The sequence below is a fragment of the Meles meles genome, chromosome 19 (assembly GCF_922984935.1).
Source record: "Meles meles chromosome 19, mMelMel3.1 paternal haplotype, whole genome shotgun sequence".
In the NCBI taxonomy this organism is placed as follows: domain Eukaryota; kingdom Metazoa; phylum Chordata; class Mammalia; order Carnivora; family Mustelidae; genus Meles; species Meles meles.
Window position 1 is genome coordinate 25,875,590 of NC_060084.1, and position 15,243 is coordinate 25,890,832.

At 38.2% G+C, this 15,243-nt stretch overlaps 1 protein-coding gene and 1 non-coding gene across 9 annotated transcripts in view; both read left to right on the forward strand.

The window, feature by feature from the left end:
- CNOT1 (CCR4-NOT transcription complex subunit 1) overlaps positions 1-15,243 on the forward strand; it is a 106,766-nt gene that overhangs the window by 75,806 nt on the left and 15,717 nt on the right. For all 8 annotated transcript variants that reach the window (XM_045989212.1, XM_045989216.1, XM_045989215.1 and 5 more), the window contains exons 23-38: positions 1,935-2,165; positions 2,482-2,622; positions 3,534-3,713; positions 5,264-5,380; positions 5,718-5,828; positions 6,399-6,476; positions 6,648-6,825; positions 7,646-7,776; positions 9,364-9,660; positions 10,331-10,471; positions 10,568-10,672; positions 11,710-11,829; positions 13,351-13,542; positions 14,158-14,300; positions 14,794-14,902; positions 15,007-15,176. In XM_045989212.1, the coding sequence (XP_045845168.1) occupies positions 1,935-2,165; positions 2,482-2,622; positions 3,534-3,713; positions 5,264-5,380; positions 5,718-5,828; positions 6,399-6,476; positions 6,648-6,825; positions 7,646-7,776; positions 9,364-9,660; positions 10,331-10,471; positions 10,568-10,672; positions 11,710-11,829; positions 13,351-13,542; positions 14,158-14,300; positions 14,794-14,902; positions 15,007-15,176 (2,444 nt within the window). The remainder of the gene's footprint in view (positions 1-1,934; positions 2,166-2,481; positions 2,623-3,533; positions 3,714-5,263; positions 5,381-5,717; positions 5,829-6,398; positions 6,477-6,647; positions 6,826-7,645; positions 7,777-9,363; positions 9,661-10,330; positions 10,472-10,567; positions 10,673-11,709; positions 11,830-13,350; positions 13,543-14,157; positions 14,301-14,793; positions 14,903-15,006; positions 15,177-15,243) is intronic.
- Positions 4,393-4,530, forward strand: LOC123931945. The gene has a single exon (XR_006816363.1). It is a non-coding gene; the product is annotated as a small nucleolar RNA SNORA46 (small nucleolar RNA).

Consider the following 15,243-nt stretch of genomic DNA (forward strand, 5'->3'; position numbering starts at 1 on the left):
AACCTTGCTTATAGAGAACAAGAAAATTAATCTTTATTAACTTTGTTTTGCGTAAATCAGAGAAATGGCTTTATAATGTCATATTTACACAAATCAGAAAGATCAGAGTATGAATCTACTTTTAATTTTTATTAGAATTTAGTCCAGTGTTTTCACCTAATCCAGCTGGGTTTGTTTGTAGGAGGGCAGGTTTTTTGTGATGGGTTAACCTAAAAGACCAGTGGAGGGGAGCCACAAGTGTTACTCATTCACATGAGGGGTTTGGGGGGAATATGCCATTACTGTTGTACAGTACAGGAAAGCAGAGTTTTGTAAGGCCAAGATGAGAAATGTGTTTGGAATTCAAAGCTGGGAATATAGACCTAGGAAGTGTGGAGATGAGAGGTGGCCTGGAAATGATCACACAAAGCAGTGGTTCCTAGTACCTCCTATAACAAGATAGAGGGTGAGAGAAAGGTTATTTGTGTTTCTGTACTTAGTCAATTTATTTTATTTATTTATTTTTTAAAAGATTTTTATTTATTTGACAGGCAGGGAGAGAGGGAACATAAGCAGGGGGAGTGGGAAAGGTTGAAGCAGGCTCCCCACTGAGCAGAGAACCTGATGTGGGACTCTCCCAGGACCCTGGGATCATGACCTGAGCTGAAGGCAGATGCTTAATGACTGAGCCACCCAGGCACCCCTTAGTCAATTTGAAGTGCTATGCTTTATTCAGAGATGGTCTTTCCTACTTAAAAATGCCCTTTATTTATCTTTTATTTGAAGATTTCTTTTTTATCAAAAGCAAGGGAAAGGGTTAGAGGAGAGAGAGTCTTATGCAGCCTATACTCCCTGATGAACATGGAGCCCAACACCTGGCTCGATTTCAGGACCTTGAGATCATGACCTGAGCCCAAAACTAAAAGTAGGGTGCTTAACTGACTGTGCCACTTAGAAGCCTTGAGAATGTTCTTTTTAAATAAAGTTATATATCTAGATAGTAGTTATCTGTTCATTTGTTTGTTTGTTTAGAGCTGGGAAGGGGCGGGGGTGGGGGTGGGGAACTTAAGCAGGCTATTCACCCAGGGGAGAGCCTGACTTGGGGCTTGATCTCACAACCCTGAGATGATACCTGAACTGAAACGAAGAGCCAGATGCTTAACTGACTGAGCCACCTTGGTGCGGCTGGGTAGTAGTTTTTGTTTTGTTCAGGCATGGACTGTTGAAATAGGGTAGGAGCCCTATATCAGTTTTCTAATTTGTGTGTGGAAAGGAGGTTGAGTGGTCTGTGAAATGGAAAGAAGTCTGCCTTCCTGCTTCTTTGGGTCTAGCTGACTTGGCTTTCAACAGTGTATTTCTTTGTTTCATAGTAATATAGTTACTGAGAAATAACTCATTTTTGGTCCTTAGGTTTCTCATCAGCATCCACTAAAAGAGATCAATGTAGTATAGAAATTAAGGGGTGCCTGGGTGACTCAGTTGGTTAAGCAGCTGCCTTCAGCTCAGGTCATGGTCTGAGTCCTGGGATCAGGTCCTGCATTGGGCTTTCTGCTCAGTGGGAAGCCTGCTTCTCCCTCTCCTGCTCCCCCTGCCTGTGCTCTCCTGCTCTGTCAAATAAATAAATAAAATCTTTTTTAAAAATTAGTATAGAAATTTTAAAATGTTAAAGTTTTACATATATTAAGGAATTTATGAAAGTATATATGCAGGCATTGGTGGTGGCTGTTTTGAAAGTTGTTTTGCTGGTCTAGTTCCCTTGTAATATTGTAAGACATACTGTTTTACCTTCCAGAGAGCCCTATGGTATCTAGTTACGTATATTATGTATAGGAATATGGACCCGAATGGGGCAGGGAGTAAGGGATATCCCCTCTCAGAAGTTAGAGGAGTATAACTTAGCACTTTCAGTTTTCATTAAAAAGTCTTTTTATGTCTTATCCTCTCCCTTCCCCTAGTATATTGAATATGGACAACAGTCTAGAGATCCTCCTGTGAAAATGCAGGGCTCTATCACAACCCCTGGAAGTATTGCACTGGCTCAGGCACAGGCTCAGGCCCAGGTTCCAGCAAAAGCTCCCCTTGCTGGTCAGGTTAGCACGATGGTAACCACCTCAACAACCACCACTGTTGCTAAAACGGTTACAGTCACCAGGCCAACCGGAGTCAGCTTTAAGAAAGATGTGCCAGTAAGTAAATCTTTCTTTCCTTGGGTCTGTTAATGTTGTATGTCTCCAGTAGTGAGCATGTATTTTAATTTTATTATAAGTAATACATGCCTACTGAAAGTATAAAGACCAGCATGTCTCCCTCTGTATCTCCCCTCCCCAGATTTCCCAAAGACAGGCACTATATCAGTACATATTCTGGCCAACACTTGGAGTATATAGCTGTATATATCATGTGTATGTTTTTTCCTGAAGGAATCAGTATACATTTTTTCCTGGGATTTGTTAAGCAGGCATTTCAGTTCATGGTTTTTTGTTTTGTTTTGTTTTGTTTTAGCCTTCTATTAATACTACAAATATAGACACGTTGCTTGTGGCCACAGATCAAACTGAAAGAATTGTAGAGCCCCCAGAAAATATCCAAGAGAAAATTGCTTTTATCTTCAATAATCTCTCACAGTCGAATATGACCCAAAAGGTGAGCATGATGTAATGGTTTATATACCATTGTGAATGCTGTCTGTTCTTACCCCTAATGGGTTGGGTGATTTATACTTGATATTCTGCACCCTTTGTAATACTTTACTTTAAAGGCGGAAGTAATAGAATCAAAACAAAGGGAATGAGGATATACAACTAGTGGCTGTGGTTTTTGTAGACATTAAGTAGCATTAGTTTTGCAGCAAGTTTTACAGGCTTTTGAAATAAACTCAGTGGTCTCGTCATGGTGGAGGGTTTCATTTGTACCATGTTGCAAGTCATGTTTTCCCAGAGACCAATTCAGAGCTTTTATTAGATGTCTAATTGAGGTAACTTTGTACAAAGCACAAGAAATGACCATTGCTTTTCAAGATTATATGTAAGGCATTGGAAATGCCTGTGTTAGCTGGTAATATTAGCCTGAACAAGTAATTTTTGAGATATTACACATAAACCATCTTTCAAAATCCTCCAGAATTGATTGGGGGTTAAGGCTTTAGTGTCCTTTTGGAAGAGAAGTTTCCTGGAGTTGGAAATTTAGGAAAACATAGTTCTGGTGTTAGGTCTCTTAATGGCAGGTTGCAAAGATTATTAAACTTATGCAATTTTGGTCAAATGGAGAGTTGGGAAAGGTGGGGGTGAGGGACTTCATGTTTTATAATTTTAAAGCTGAAAGGGGCTATAGATTTTTAGTCCTAATCAACCCACAGTTTGAGAGATGACTATACTAACATGGAATTGAATATGCTGTACTTCATAGCATGTGTCTGATGGCGGGGAGATGAAGTGTGCTTGAGCATCTGATTTTGTAAGGAGCCACATGCTACATATTGTAGTATTCACAACAAAAACCCACAAAACTGTATTATCTTTTAATTGTGTACTTCCTGTGTTGCATTGGTTGGCTAGGTTGAAGAATTAAAGGAAACTGTGAAGGAAGAATTTATGCCTTGGGTTTCACAGTACCTGGTTATGAAGAGAGTCAGTATTGAGCCAAACTTTCACAGCCTCTATTCAAACTTCCTTGACACGCTGAAGAACCCTGAATTTAATAAGATGGTTCTGAATGAGACCTACAGAAACATCAAAGTAAGATTTAGTTCTTCTGGTTTTTTTTCATTACTGCTTTGAATTTGGAAATACTTGATTGTACAAATAGAAATTTCGGGGCGGTGTTGCTGTTTTTTTTTTTTTTTTTGTTTTGTTTTTTTATATGTTGCCTATATTAGGTTATCTGTGAAAGTTGCTCTAAGGTTTGTTTCAGATACGGAACTAATTTCATGAAGAATTTAGTTACATAGACTTGTACTGTTTACTTTGAAAGTAATTCTACTATTCTGATTTTGTTTTCATCATTCCATGCATGGTTTTAAATCTTAGCCCTCTGTTAATGTCTCCTCTTCATATTTGTAATATGCTCTGAGCTCTAGTCCCTCAGGTTCTTTTTAGTTGTCTTACAGAAATCCATTGTCTGTGTATTTGTTGCTAATGAATATTTAGATCGTTAATAACTTTTATGTATTACAAAGACAGTGTTGCAGTGAGTCTTTGATGTCTTTTTAAGTGCCATGTATCTCTGTACTGTAGCCGTAATTATGGAATAGCTGTTGTGAAGGATTCTTAGCAGTTCAGAGTCCGAGTTTTCCTAATGTGCTAACACTTGTTCTATAAAAGTAGGTATTTTATTTCTCAGGAAGAATAATCAAGAAAACCAGCATATAGCTGTCATCATTCTTTGATGAATAACTTGGGCATTGGTTTAGGAACTAGCACTATATTTAAACCTGTGGATGGGAATTTTCCCCATTCTTGGTTACGCTGTAGTGCAAAAGAATTCCTGGCTCTTTCTGTTGCACAGCTGACTTTGTGCCATTCTGCTGTTGCTGGATAGGGTTAAGGAACATAACTATATTCATCCTTTTTTATCTGATTAAAATTGTGATTGGGATAGGAACGTACGCACATATTGTGGAACAAAATTTCAAGATTCTTTTAAACAAATTGAAATTACAATTTGATAGCCATATTTTAAGGTGTAACGTGTTGCACATGGATGTGTGTACGTACCCCAAAACATACTTGTGCAGTGGTTATATCCCCCTTATGAAAGTAACAACTAGAGAATTAATGAAATAGGTATGCTAGAAATTTTAAAAGAAGCGTATTAATGAAATGAATAGATATTCTAGAAAATTTAAAAGAAGGATTTAAGCATTATTATACTGTATTTTAGAAAGCTATTTTAGTTCTCTGTAGAGATACATAGTGACCTAGATAATGCTAAGGACTGTGATATTGGTTACATTTCTCCATATGCTTGTTGTCTTGAATGACTTGGAAGCATTGATTTATCATCATTTAAATTGAATTTGGCTCTTCAAAACTAGATTTGCAGTTGTGTGTCTGCTTCAAAACTCACTAAAATCTTCAATTTTCAAATACTTTTCTGTAGGACTATACATGACCCCTTAACCTTGCATAGTTATACTCTGATAATATGGAATAGATCTAATGTGGGGTATGTTCTCAGAATTGAGGGCTCATTTTTAATGTAGGATAAGGAGGAATTCAAACATTCAGTTGAGAATTTTTTTTTCTTAAGCTCATTTTCTGTCTTTCTTAATCCTGTACCATTTCAGGTGCTCCTGACTTCTGATAAAGCTGCAGCGAATTTTTCAGATCGTTCTTTGCTGAAGAATTTGGGACATTGGCTAGGAATGATCACACTAGCTAAAAATAAACCCATCTTACACACTGTGAGTTTCAGGGGTCCATGTAAAACTTGAGAATGTTCATACAGCATATTATGTCTAAAAATCTTGACTTTATTGGGGGCTATTTTAAAGATGATTGGGTGTTTGTAAGAGTTTGGCCCATGTTTTGAATCCAATTGCATGCTCAGGATCTTGCATTATTAAGCAGGATAAACAGAAGCCAGTAAGGTCTGACTGTCATCCCTTTCTGTAAGGCAAGAGTCATATTATATTGATTCCTAATTTGGGAATGAGTTTGGCAAGATACTTTTCTTTTGGTACTTTGTGAGGGGTTTTGAAATACATTCCCAGTTTAAAAAAAATATTTTTCTTATTCTAGGACTTGGATGTAAAGTCTTTGCTGCTTGAGGCTTATGTTAAAGGACAGCAAGAGTTGCTCTACGTAGTTCCCTTTGTTGCCAAAGTCTTAGAATCTAGCATTCGTAGTGTGGTGAGTAGATTTTAATATTTTACCGGTGGTTGATTTTTAAGAGTTAGTTTGTTTCAGCAAAAGTGCAAAAGATTATGCCTTTAGTTTCTGTGAACACAGAGCCAGTTTAGTCAGGCTTCCTCAGGGAAACTCGGATTTCGAGTATGAGAGGCTAAAGTAGCATGATTTTAAAGGATGGCTTTGGGTTTTGGTGTTTTCCTAAAATATATAGATGGGAAACCCAAGGGTTTTGTTATGGCCATATGGGTATAAGTTGCGTAACTTTATTTTTTTTAATTTTTAAAATTTTACTATTTTTTTCTAAGTTTTTTTTTTTTTTTTAAATTCATGTGACGGAGAGAGACACAGTAAGAGAGGCAACACAAACGAGGAGAGTGGGAGAGAGAGGAGCAGACTTCTGCTGAGCGGGGAGCCCAATGCGGGGCTCAATCCCAAGACCCTGGGATCATGACCCCAGCCGAAGGCAGATGCTTAAGGAATTAGGACCCAAGTGCCCCTGATAGCTGTTTTAAGTAATACAAACTAAAAGATGATTTTGGTGGCCCCCTTAACATAATAGCTTTTCTTTAGGTTTTTAGGCCACCCAACCCGTGGACGATGGCAATTATGAATGTGTTAGCAGAGCTACATCAAGAACATGACTTAAAGGTAAATTTCTTGCTGCTTTATCCTTTAGAACATTCTGTGCCATCACATTATTAAAATTTATAGAAGTGTAGGGTATATTTGGGGTAAACCCTAACGTTTGGGTAAGAGTAGTATATATTGTGAATAAAGCTACATTTAAAAAAATTGTTTTTGAATATTTGAATTATGCAGTTAAACTTGAAGTTTGAGATTGAGGTCCTCTGTAAGAACCTTGCATTAGACATCAATGAGCTAAAACCTGGAAACCTCCTAAAGGATAAAGATCGCCTAAAGAACTTAGATGAGCAACTCTCTGCTCCAAAGAAAGATGTCAAGCAGCCAGAAGAACTCCCTCCTATCACAACCACAAGTAAGTGTCATAATTAGCCCTCTCCTTACCAGAAGGTTTTCTTAAATGATACGTCTTCATGCATACAGCAAGTTGTAATTTTCCATGTACTGAGGTACTAAAATTTTATATACTTTTTGGTGAGTCATCTAAATTAAGGAAAAGTTAGTTATGTGTAGGCATTGTCTTATGTGTTGGAATTCATATGGTATTCTTAATTAAGCATCATTAATCATAACCCAACTAAGGTTATCTTTTACATTGTTTGAGGTCTCAGAAGAAACTGAATGGTATGATGGTCTCTGTTACTCCTCAAATCTTGGGCTGGCCAGACAACCAGTTAGATCTGCCGGGGGCTGAGGGGGGTGAATTATTATACTTGGATCATATAGATTGGAAGTGTGGGAGCTGTAGAAGTGTTGGGAAAATAGATTGGGAGGTGTGTTAGGATAAACCAGCTTTCATTCTCTCACAGTCCTCAATGGCTAAGAATCTCCAAGTAAAACCAGGGAACAGCCTAGACTGGAAATAGATACCTGTAAGAAAGAGTAATCTAACAAGGCTTGGACTTCTTAATGAAGCATGTCCTCACAGTTGATGATTTGCCCTGGGGCACTGTCACTGACATAGTTTTACATAGTTTGTTCAAATGTCTGTTAAAACAATAGAAGTTTTCTTGTAATTTAGGGTGGAAAAAATGTGACCTGTGCCATTCCCCCAAGTCCTCCAAGAGACTAATCTAGTTAATTTAGTGAAAGACTGCTTTGATAGCCTGCTAATGTTACAATAAAATCAAGAAGTATGCTTTTTATTTGCTTTAATTTTCTCTCTTAACATTTAGCAACTTCTACAACACCAGCTACCAGTACCACTTGTACAGCCACGGTTCCACCACAACCGCAGTACAGCTACCACGACATCAACGTCTATTCCCTTGCAGGCCTGGCACCACACATTACCCTAAATCCAACGGTATGTAAACACTGCTCCATACCCCATTTACTACTTTGTGACAAGATGAACTGGTCACCTTCCTTTTCTTTTCCCCCTTTCTTCTGGATTCTTAGTGTGTAGACTTTTGTGCAGAGAGCAGGAATTAGGAACTGCTCTGTAGTACAGCTTGGCTTTTTTCCTATTCTAAAAATAGTTACTGTGACTAGACATCGTCTATATTTGTTCCTCATATCCAAACCCTGAGATAGTAAATAGTTGGCAGTCTAATCACAATCGCCAGGAATTCCTTCCACAGGTCAAAAGATCCTTAGTGTGTTTACAGCTTTGTGCTCTTTATTTCCATTATCATGCCACCCTTAGCCTTGCATTATGACCTTTCCTGGCAGACAGTTTGAACTGAGCTGATTCCCATGTGTGTATGTGAAATCTCCAGGCCAGGGTCTAGAAGTGGGACTTAACTTAACACTTTTAGTTATATTTCTCTAGCCTGGTTCTAGAAGGAAGTTTGATTTGAAGTCTGTAAAATTCCTACATTTGAAAGGTAGTGTGTTATTCTGTATGTTCAGTGTGATGATTATCTTTTATTCTGCTTAGCACTTAATTCAAAATCAGGTACTTGGAGTATTCATGGTCTTTGTTTTTTAGAAACTGAAAATGTTCACAAATACGGGAGTAATGTTAATACAGTGAGCCCCTTTTTATTTAAAGAACATAAAAGGATTTTGAAAGAGATATTTTAACCCTCATCCAAATTTTCTTGGGGTTGGTGGCTGTGTCTACAAATTGTGGTTCCCTTTATAACACTGTCAGTAATCTAAATACTTTATGTATCCATCATGAGTATTTTTAAAAATTTCTTACAAGGTCATTGAGTTAAAGAGACCAAGTGAGTATTAGGGCATAGTTTGTTTTAGAGATAAAAGATTGGAAATAATCTTCCAAGTAAAGCAAAATGGCTTCAGTGTATGGTAGTGTAAAATGTTTGCTATTCTGAGGACTTATTTGTAGTAGTGCTTTTTTAGAAATCTTTTTCTCTGTAAATTTGATTCATTTGCATTACTCGAAGCAGCTAAAGAAGTCACTTTCTTTAAGAGTATTTAAGCCACATGGGGCACCTGGGTGACTCCGTTTGTTAAGTATTTGCCTTTGGCTCAGGTCATGGTTTCGGAGTCCTGGGATCCAGCCCCATGTTGGGCTCCCTGCTTGGCGGGGAGTCAGCTTCTCCTTATTCTCCTGCCCTGGCTCTTGTGCTCACATGCTCTCTCTTTCTCTCTCTCAAATAAATAAATAAAAATCTTGAACAAAAGAGTACTTAAGGCACAGATTTTAATTTTAACTAGGGAAGCAGGTAATCATCCAATAATAAAAAATTTGCCCATCAGACTTTTAAAAAACTGAAGACCTGTCTCTTATATATCATAAGGTGTACTGAATACTGCTCTCTTTGTAGCTTAGCTTCTATTTCTTGTGTTTTTCATCGGTTAAAGTAGAAATTGGTAGTTAATGGTTAATACTGAAGTAACTTCCAAAATCATGGGTGTGATTACTGATGAAAGTTGGGTTGTCTTACTTAAATAAGCTGTTGACTTGTTTTTTCCCACCTAGATTCCCTTGTTTCAGGCCCATCCACAGTTGAAGCAGTGTGTGCGCCAGGCAATTGAACGGGCTGTCCAGGAGCTGGTCCATCCTGTGGTGGATCGATCGATTAAGATTGCTATGACTACTTGTGAACAAATAGTCAGGAAGGATTTTGCCCTGGATTCTGAGGAATCTCGAATGCGAATAGCAGCTCATCACATGATGCGTAATTTAACAGCTGGAATGGCTATGATTACCTGCAGGGAACCTTTGTTAATGAGCATATCTACCAACCTGAAAAACAGCTTTGCATCAGCCCTTCGTGTATGTTGGTTATGTTTTTGGTATAGTATCTTACTGCTTGCCTGAAAGACCTTTTTCTTCGCATATCACCAAATTTGAAGTCTTCCTTTCTCTTAGATTGTAAATTCTGTGAGGTGAAGCATCATGTTTGTTTTTGCTTACTATTATATCCCTCAACATAGTGTTCAGCAGGTAGTAGATAACCAAATATTGTTTAAAGAAATGAAGAATTTTAAAAATTCTTAAGTTCATAATCTTGTTTCTGTTTATCATTAAGAATTTAGATTAAAACACTTGGAATAGGACAATACAAAACAATGGAAAGTGACTTTGTATGTATACACATAAACACACACAAACATACACTCTTTCTTCAAGTAACTCAGATATTAATTTTGGGTCTTACATGTCATGGTTAATAATGACTTTTTTTTTTAAACTGCTTTACTGTTCACATATTTGTTCACCATTTTCATAATAGCCTGATAAGTAAAATTTTGGGGGTGAGTACTGTTTTCATCTTGTATACAGATGAAGATGATTATTAGGCTATTTCATGGTCATAGCTAATGAGTCATAAGTCAGAACATGTAAAATTTGTCTAGGCACTGCATTTCCTGTTTTCTTATCTGTCTTGTCCATCCACAGAAAACTTTACATTGTTTCATTCTGTCTTTTCCCCTTCCAATAGACTGCATCCCCACAACAAAGGGAAATGATGGATCAGGCAGCTGCTCAGTTAGCTCAGGACAATTGTGAATTAGCTTGCTGTTTTATTCAGAAGACTGCAGTAGAAAAAGCAGGCCCTGAGATGGACAAGAGATTAGCAACTGTAAGTGTTTAGCGTTTGCCATTTAAGTATTTTTTTTTTTCCTGTTTAAGAAAATGCCTCATAACAAGAACCTCAGTGACTTTTTTTTATTTGCAGGAATTTGAACTGAGAAAACATGCTAGGCAAGAAGGGCGCAGGTACTGTGATCCTGTTGTGTTAACATACCAAGCTGAGCGGATGCCAGAGCAAATCAGGCTAAAAGTGAGAATTGGGGGCTTTGTCTCTCTCTTGCCCATCTTTGTTTTCTTTCTGCTCTAGTTGCTTAAACTCTTCACCAAGACTAAGACAGTAGAGTTAAATGTTAGATATTTCTGAGACAGATCCCACCTCAGCCTATCATTTGAAGGCTATCTGTGGAGAACACATGAAGGTACCTTAAATAGGGGTGTCTGGCTGGCTCAGTTGGTAGAGTGTGTGACTCTTGATCTTAGGGATGGAGTTCAAGCCTCACATGAGGGATTAAAATTAAATTTAAATTACCTTCTCTCTCTCTCTTTTTTTTTTTTTTGGATATTTGATTTCTTCTTCTTTTTTAAAGATTTTATTTATTTATTTGACAGCACAAGCAGGGGGAGCGGCAGGCAAAGGGAGAGGGAAAAGCAGCCTCCCTGGCTGAGCAGGGAGCTCGATCCCAGGAGCTGGGATCATTACCTTAGCTGAAGGCAGACACTTAACTAACTGAGCCACCCAGGCGCCCCAAGATAAAATTACTTTAAGAGATTACTTAAAGATAAAATCCTTAAAGGGGTGTGTGTGTGTGTATGTATATATAAATACAGATAACCTTAGATGTATATACCTCCCAGTTGTTGAAGTGCTCCCATAAAGAGTTCATGTCCCTGTTAGTTTTTGTGTTTCACAACTTGGTCTTCCCTTCTGATACTTAAGTTTTTATTGCTACCTGTTGGTGAGAAGATGATATGAGAAATCTGATCATTTTTACCTGTTCCATTGGAGAATTGTACTGGTATGGTTTTATTTGAGGCATTTTCCAGTGGAAAAACTCAAATGAATTTATAAATGAAGGGCACTCTATACATGATTCAGGGAAATGGGAAACACAGAGAATTGTGTGCAGATGCGTGCATACTGAGCCATGCATCCAGCATCAATATTTTGTAGTAACTCCCTTCTCAGAAGAACCCCTGTGCTTACTCCCATGCATACTTTGCACTTTCAAAAAACTTGCCTTCAGTTTGTGAAGAGGATCCTGTCAAAATAGGTTTTCTTCTTCACAGGTTGGTGGTGTGGACCCAAAGCAGCTGGCTGTTTACGAAGAGTTTGCACGCAATGTGCCTGGCTTCCTGCCCACAAATGATTTAAGTCAGCCCACAGGATTTTTAGCTCAACCCATGAAGGTAAATTGTTTCCTGGGATTAAATTGAATGTTTAACATTTTGATTTGAATGTTTTTAGGTGTTAATCTGTCACTTCCTTCCTGTGAGCAAGTGATGTACCCACAGTTACTGAGTATAGCATATGTGTTGTGTTCATATGAGGGATTTTTTAAAAAAAATGCATGAGGTTCATTTTCATGTTTGGTCTAACTAGAGGAATTTACATGGTGACCCCCACGGCTTTGCCTGTATTTTGTAAAAACATTTTCTAAGGATTTGAACTATATACAGAAAAGTTGAAGATGTAGGGATGGGGAAACATTTCCCCCCTAAACCATTTGAATACAAGATACCCTGAGTTTCAAGTAACTCTTGAAAACTTTGGTGTGTGTTACCTAAAAAGACATTCTGTAGTATAGCTGTTGAAATCAGGAAGTTACCACAGATACAGTACCTAATCCTTAGACCTCATTCAGGTTTTATGAAGTGTCCCAATATCACCTTTTTATAGTAAAAGGACCTATTTCAGAATCATACATTTCAGTTAGTTTTATTTTTAAAATTTACCCCAGTTTAGTCTGATACAGCACCTCACTTTTTCCTCCTCTTTTATGACTAAAACACTTCTGCAGAATATAGGCCAATTATTTTGTAGAATGGCCTGATTTGCATTTGTCCAACATGTTGTCAGGAATAGATTCAGATCCAGTATCTTTGATATATTTATCACAGAAATGATGCTGTGTTGTTATTCTATCATGCTTTGACACTTGATCTGAGTACTATATTTTTCCATTGTTCAGATTACCTAATTTCCTAGACTGTGTCCTACCCCATTATTTATTTTGCTTGCTTTGATTATTTGATTGTGTTGATGTCTGCTGGGTTTTCCTCAATCAAGTGAAATACCCTTCCCCTCATCCTTGCCTTGCACTGCCCCACCTAATGTTATTAAGATCAAATAGTTCAGGAAGGGGACTGGAAGAGCCCCTCTATGTTTTGATGGGGAGAAAAAAAAAGTTGGGGGGGGGCGGCGCTCCTGTCTGGCTCAGTTGGTTGAGCATCTCCCTTCGGCTCGGGTTATGGTCCCAAGGTCCTGGGATCGAGCCCTGCGTTTGGGCTTCCTCCTTGGTGAAGAACCTACTTCTGAACCCTCTCCTCTCAGCTGCTGTACTCACTAGCTATCTCTGTCTCTCAAATAAATAAATAAAATCTTCAGGGTGGGAGGAGTTGTTGTTTTTAAAGATTTTATTTATTTGACAGACAGAGATCACAAGTAGGCAGAGAGAGAGAGGAGGAAGCCAGCTCCCCGCCTGATGCGGGGCTCGATCCCAGGACCCTGGATCATGACCTGAGCTGAAGGGAGAGGCTTTAACCCACTGAGCCACCCAGGTGCCCCAAGGGGAGTTGTTTTTTTAAAAACAAAAGAATTCAGGGGTGTAAACATACTATAAAAGACTTTATAATTGCTATATAAGCCAGTGAAAAAAATCTTAAAAATTATTGCTTATCTCTTCTTGGTTGTTTCCTTTTCTAAAACAGCAAGCTTGGGCAACAGATGATGTAGCTCAGATTTATGATAAGTGCATTACAGAATTGGAGCAGCACCTACATGCCATCCCGCCAACTTTGGCCATGAATCCTCAAGCTCAGGCTCTTAGAAGTCTTTTGGAGGTTGTGGTATTATCTCGAAACTCTCGGGATGCCATAGCTGCTCTTGGATTGCTCCAGAAGGTTAGTTCTTAAATGTTACTTTTAAGAAGAGACTAGGTTTGAAGCAAGTGCAGGAAGAGACTAGGTTTGTAAATATAGTGACCCTTGCCATCATCTCCTTAGGTTATCTGAAGATTTTAAAATTAAGGTAAAATAAGTTCTTTTTGGTAATAAGGTAATTTTCTCTAGAATGTAGTTGTGACAGTTACTGATGGTGAAATGGGAAAGGTTTTTTTTGTTTGTTTTTTTATTAAGATCTTTTAAAAAATACAGTTAAACTTTAAAAAGAGAGCAGTTTAGATTTAGAGGAATAGGTTGATACCAAGTACTTGGGTGATGTGGGAAGGTTGGCGGGGAGCATTAGACTTTGACTGTGTAGGGACAGTGGGCCTGTCATGTGAAGGACACAGTGAACATAAACTAGATAGAATTTAGAGAGAGAGAGTGTGTGTGTGTGTGTGTGTGTGTTAGGGTAAGTGAAAAGCGTTTTGGTGAGCGCAGACATTGTTCACTGGAGGCTTTAGAAGGTGTGTTGTAGTTTTTGTTAAGGTTTTGTTAAGGTTTTGTTTTTTGGCTTTGATAGTTGGGCCAAGTACTATATTATCCATGTTTGTGAATACTGTTTTTCTTCCATAGGCTGTAGAGGGTTTACTAGATGCCACAAGTGGTGCTGATGCTGACCTTTTGCTACGCTACAGGGAGTGCCACCTTTTGGTCTTAAAAGCTCTTCAAGATGGCCGAGCATACGGGTCTCCATGGTGTAACAAACAGATCACAAGGTCGGTAACCATCTTAGAGAAGAGTACTGTTTATTGGACTGTTTTCTAACGTATATGCCCTGTTTATGTCCAGACATTTCCTTTTTCTAGAAGTTAAGTGAGACATTTGTCCCAGTCCTGAGTAGTGAGAATTGTTGATTGCTTGGCCCTTTCCAGTTTGGTGCCCATGATGAATGTGAAGAACCAGTACCTTGCTTTGGGGGATAAATTGTATATCATTGGTTTTTAAAGGTTTTAGTGATTTCATAGCAGTGGTGTTCGTATATAAATATTTCATTGTCTTAAATGGAATCCTTTGTTTCCTAGACTTTGAGAGCAAAGCTTGAGTTTTAACACTGGTTGTCTTTTCTATTTCATTATTGACTGTTTTGAATCTTAGATACTAATTTGCTGTTGGTTCTCAAAGCATCCTTAATTTGGAATAAATTACCTTTGAATAAAATTGTTTATTTGATACAGTATGGTTAGGCCTTTAAAGAAATACTTTTTCTAGGTGCCTAATTGAATGTCGGGATGAATATAAATACAATGTGGAAGCAGTGGAGTTGCTCATTCGTAATCATTTGGTTAATATGCAGCAGTATGATCTTCACCTAGCTCAGGTATGGAGGAAATTTTCTTAAACAGGAAAAGGTACTCTGGTTAGTTGGGAAGTGTGTTTGCTGTAAGTATTGTCTATCTTACATTGTGCTTTCTGTGTTGCTAGTCAATGGAGAATGGTTTAAACTACATGGCCGTGGCATTTGCTATGCAATTGGTAAAAATCCTGTTGGTGGATGAAAGGAGTGTTGCTCATGTTACTGAGGCAGATCTATTCCACACCATTGAAACTCTCATGAGGATTAATGCTCACTCCAGAGGCAATGCTCCAGAAGGGTGAGGATGAAGTGTTTTGGGATCTTTGTGTATTCAGTCTATGAAGGAGCTTTAAAAATGAATGTGC